The 4515-nt window shown below is 37.9% G+C and overlaps 1 protein-coding gene across 1 annotated transcript; it reads right to left on the bottom strand.

Moving 5' to 3' along the window:
• Window positions 1–2599: 2599 nt before the first annotated feature.
• On the bottom strand, window positions 2600–3469 carry LOC105535924 (olfactory receptor 51I2-like). The gene has a single exon (XM_011975174.1). The coding sequence runs from the start codon at window positions 3467–3469 to the stop codon at window positions 2600–2602; it is 870 nt and encodes a 289-aa protein (XP_011830564.1).
• Between the last annotated feature and the right edge of the window lie 1046 nt (window positions 3470–4515).

Genomic DNA, 4515 nt, shown 5'->3' with positions numbered 1-4515 from the left:
GAATTGATGTGCTTATGAAGGAAAGAAGTAGAATTATGAGCAACAGGGAGATATTCCCATAGGAAAAAGAAACTACATGTATGAAAAACTTGTTAAAATAATATAAAACTCTGTAAGGAGAAGGGAACCCATATTCAAATCTTCAGTCTGAATTTGTCTCTATTAAATTTTGAGGGAAGTATCAAGTCATTTTAGGGTGAGAAATTTAAAGTTATAGATATGTGAATTCGAGTCTATTTTCATGACTTACCACTTCCTTTATAATGTGAACAATACACTTCATAGAGATACAAAGATTGTATAAATTATTATATTCAAACCATTGTAACTTTGGCAACAGCCTCGCACATCCTCTTTCTAGTTTCAAACTTTTTTCCAAATGTACTCTTTCAACTCATACCACACCTAAACTATTACTATAGATTTTCTATATAATGGTTAACATTAAAACGTGCACATGTTTTTCTAAAAGTCTCCCATCTGTCACTGGGAATGTTTAACCCTAGCACAGGTACTGACCCTGAGGATGAGGTTTGTATTAAGACAATCTGTGTTATTGAGAACTTTAGAGTTTAATAGTTTCTAGGAGACTCTTCTTAGGTTTTGAGGATATCCTTAAAATGTCAACCAGAAGAAGTCAGAGAATGAAAATAAAATTGTAGTCATCATAGAAACAGAGGGGAGAGAAAGAATAAGGGATACCCACAGTATCATCAAGTGGGGTTAATGGACACAATAGAAGAGGTTAATGGTTAATATTAGACTTTTATGAAATAAACACAAGGGTCTGGGGAAGTAGGCCTGCCTGGATTTATACACTCAGTAATTCATTTCTTCATTTCCCAAATATTTATTGAGTACCTAGACTGATTTAGGCACTATAGAGGTCAATTGGTGTATGCAGTGAAAAAAAGGCAAGACAAGACAAGAAAAGGCAGTATGCAGATAATTATCTTAATAGAGATATCATATGTGATATGACACAAGCAAAAAGTATTGTTAGAATGCATAATGGAATGGAGATGGAGGGACAATCTAGTCTTCAGAGACATTGAAGACTACTAGGAGGGAGACAGGGACACTTGTAAATTCAGGCCCCTGCAAATCCAAGGAAAACAAGGCTCTCAAAAAATTTGCCCCTCCTATCTTATCCTACTAACATTCAGTCTGTTGTGTTACAGTGGATTCAATTCAGTACAATTTGTGAAACCTCAAATTTTAAATTCTCAAGTGATTAAGGATATCTATTATGAACAACATATCTTCCCTGCCCTCCACTTCTTCATCTCAAAGGCTATCTACAATAAGTTCTTTCCATAAGGTCTTAGCAGGAGGAGTTAGTGTTATTTCCCAAAGCCAGCATTCCTGTAGATATAAATTGCTAATTTCTAAAATTCTTCCCTCTGGGCTTATTCTCAGTGTATGTTCTCAGGTATAGGGTTTTGCTCTCAATACCTAGCTTTCTTCTAATTTTCCAAAGTTTTCAATATATACTGAAAACCTATTAAAGCCTTCTGTTATTAAAATTTTATATTTTATTGTGCATATATAAATGTGTATGTATTACATATATGTGTGTGTTACAGATATATATGTATATATAGAGATATACACACATATATGTATGTATATCTGTAACATACACATATATCTGTAACACACAGATAAATATCTGTAACACACATATATAAACACATAATAAAATATAAAATTTTAATTACAAAAGATAGTATTGAATGTATGATTTTTGAAAAGTTTTAAATACAGGTTAATGAGAATTCCTTTTGTTTTTCTCTTCACCATCAAAGAATTCTCCAAAAGAACCTTTATTTTTATTAATTTTTGGTCTGTTTTTGCATGCATAAACAAATTAGTTTTTATGTGCTTAAACAATCTTACAAAAAATCATTGTCGTAGGTATTTCTATACACATACATATATAAGTCACATAAATATAATTCAATAATTTGCTATTTAAGCCTTGGACACCTATTAATCTGTATCGTTTTTAAACCACTAAAGCATATTCCATAGTACAGATAAATTCTAGTTTATTTACTTATTTATATAATAATTGCTAGTTGTTAAATTTTTTGTGTTTTTTTTTAGCTCTATTTCAAATATTGCTGAAGTGAAAATTCTCATTTGAGTCTCTGTGACCATCAACAAACATTAGAGTATGAAACTAGTGCAGTGCTAAGATTTGGAATTTCTGGACTAAATAGCATATGTACAAAAGACTAATTTAGATTGCAACTTTTGAAAGTGTTCCCCACACATTCATCAATATGCAGCATTTTAAAAATCTTTTTGAGACAGAGTCTCGCTGTGTTGCCCAGGCTGGAGGGCAGTGGCATGATCTTGGCTCACGGCAACCTCCACCTCCCGGGCTCGGGCGATTCTCCTGATATGCAGCATTTTCAATGCTCTTTAACGTTGACAAGGCGACGAGCACATTCTCCCTCCCTAGACTGCCTTTGGTAATGAAACTGATTGGCTTGAGGAACACCATCTCATCAACCCTAATTCCATTATTATTTTCTTTGAAGAAAGAGTTGGATCAACCCCTGGCGAATCTGCTTGGTCTTAACACTATAGATTATGGGGTTGAGCACAGGTGGTACCAGAAGTAGACATTGGCCAGGAGGAGGCAAACAGCAGGTGCAGTATGCTTCAGGAAGCAGTGTACCAGAGCCACACTGATCATGGGCACATAATGCACAAGGACTGCACAGATGTGTGATACACATGTGTTGAGGGCTTTCCACTGCCCCTCTCCAGAAGTAATGCCCAGCACCGTGTAGAGAATCAGCACATAGGAGACTGTGAGGAGCCGTGAGTCCAGTCCAAAAGTGGAAGTGATGATACAGAGCCCCAGAATGCTGTTGGGACGAGTGGCCCCACAGGGCAGCTGAATTAAATCTGAGTGCAGACAATAGGAGGGAGAGAGGGTGATGTTACCACAGAAGAGCAGACGCTTCAGGAGAAAGGGCAGTGGGAACATGAGCATCACACTCTTCAGTCCAAGGGTAGCACCAGTACCAGCAATACGGGGCAAGGTCAGGATAGCAGTGTACTGCAATGGGTTGTAGATGGCCACAAAGCGGTCCACAGACATGGCCAGCAGAACTCCTGACTCCATGATGGAAAACAAATGTATGGAGAACATCTGCAAAAGGCAGGCTTCAAAGCAGATCTTTTTGGCACTAAAAAGGAAGATGCCCAGCACAGTGGGCAGTGTAGAGGCAGAGACACCAAGCTGTGCAAAGGCCAGCATAGCTAGGAACAAGTACATTGGCTGGTGCAGAGAGATGTTTTTCTTGATCACAGTCAGGATCAGGCTATTGCCCATGAGGGCCACAAGATATGTGGAACAGAATGGAAAGATGAACCAGGGATACTGTTCCTCCAGACCAGGGAAACCAGTCAGCAGAAAATATTCTGGGGTGAATTGACTGCTGCTGAACATTCTCTCGTGTCTGGAGTCTGAGGACTTTGGCTTAGGCAAATGACACAAACATCACCTGTGGTGAAAAACATCAAATTAATAGACTGTTGACTGAGAATGACTGTAAATTCATCTGCCTAGTACTATCAACCAAGTCATTTATCTTTTCCCATTCCATGACTAGTTCAATTTGGTCTTCAATACAACAAGAGAGTGTGGAGACATGACTTACAGATATGTATATGACTAAAATAAAATAATATGATAACAAATTGTACTATCACAATTTAAACTAATTCCTATAATGACTTCAAAGTACATATGTATGGTTAATGTTCCCCATTTCTCTAGCAAAAGATAGGGCTGAGTAATTTAAAGAAGATAAGGCGGGGCACAGTGGTTCACACCTGTAATCCCAACACTTTGGAAGGCTGTGAAGCAGGCAGATAGCTTGAGCTCAGGAGTTTGAGACCAGCCTGGGCAACATGGCAAAACCCTGTCTCTCCAAAAAATACAAAAATTAGCCAGGTGTGGTGGTCCACGCCTGTAGTCCCAACTACTCAGGAGGTTGAGGACAGAGGACATCTTGAGCCTGGGAGGTGGAGGTTGCAATGAGCCGAGATGGTGCCACTGCACTCCAGCCTGGGTGACAGGGCCACACCCTATCTCAAAAATAAATAAATAAAAATAAATAAATAAATAAATAAGACATGGTTGGAAAGATATTGGCATAAAAAAACTGTAATCTATCCGACATTCTACACATCCCGATTAGAGCATGGTGGACTTTCAGTGACTGATAGGGACAATAATTAAAGAGTAACTTTACCTCAAAGTTAGTGTAGAATTGCCCAAGAGATAAAGACTCTAAATGTCCATCCCTGCCACTCCAAACAACATCAAATACCTCTCTTCATTGGAGGATAGAATTATCAGGTTTTACCTAGATAAAACATCTCTAAAAAGGGCTCAGTTCTCCATGTTCATTTCACAACCCCTTGGATAATCACACTGGTTTTTACACATAGAGGGGAAGGAGTAGAAATGAGTTTATGTTAACAAAGGTT

The sequence above is a fragment of the Mandrillus leucophaeus genome, unplaced genomic scaffold, assembly GCF_000951045.1.
Source record: "Mandrillus leucophaeus isolate KB7577 unplaced genomic scaffold, Mleu.le_1.0 Scaffold1518, whole genome shotgun sequence".
Classification (NCBI taxonomy): Eukaryota; Metazoa; Chordata; class Mammalia; order Primates; family Cercopithecidae; genus Mandrillus; species Mandrillus leucophaeus.
This window is presented reverse-complemented; position numbering and strand designations above follow the sequence as displayed.

Bases quoted from the DNA above. Each gene is read 5' to 3' on its own strand.
- LOC105535924 (XM_011975174.1), bottom strand. From the start codon at position 3,469: ATGTTCAGCAGCAGTCAATTCACCCCAGAATATTTTCTGCTGACTGGT.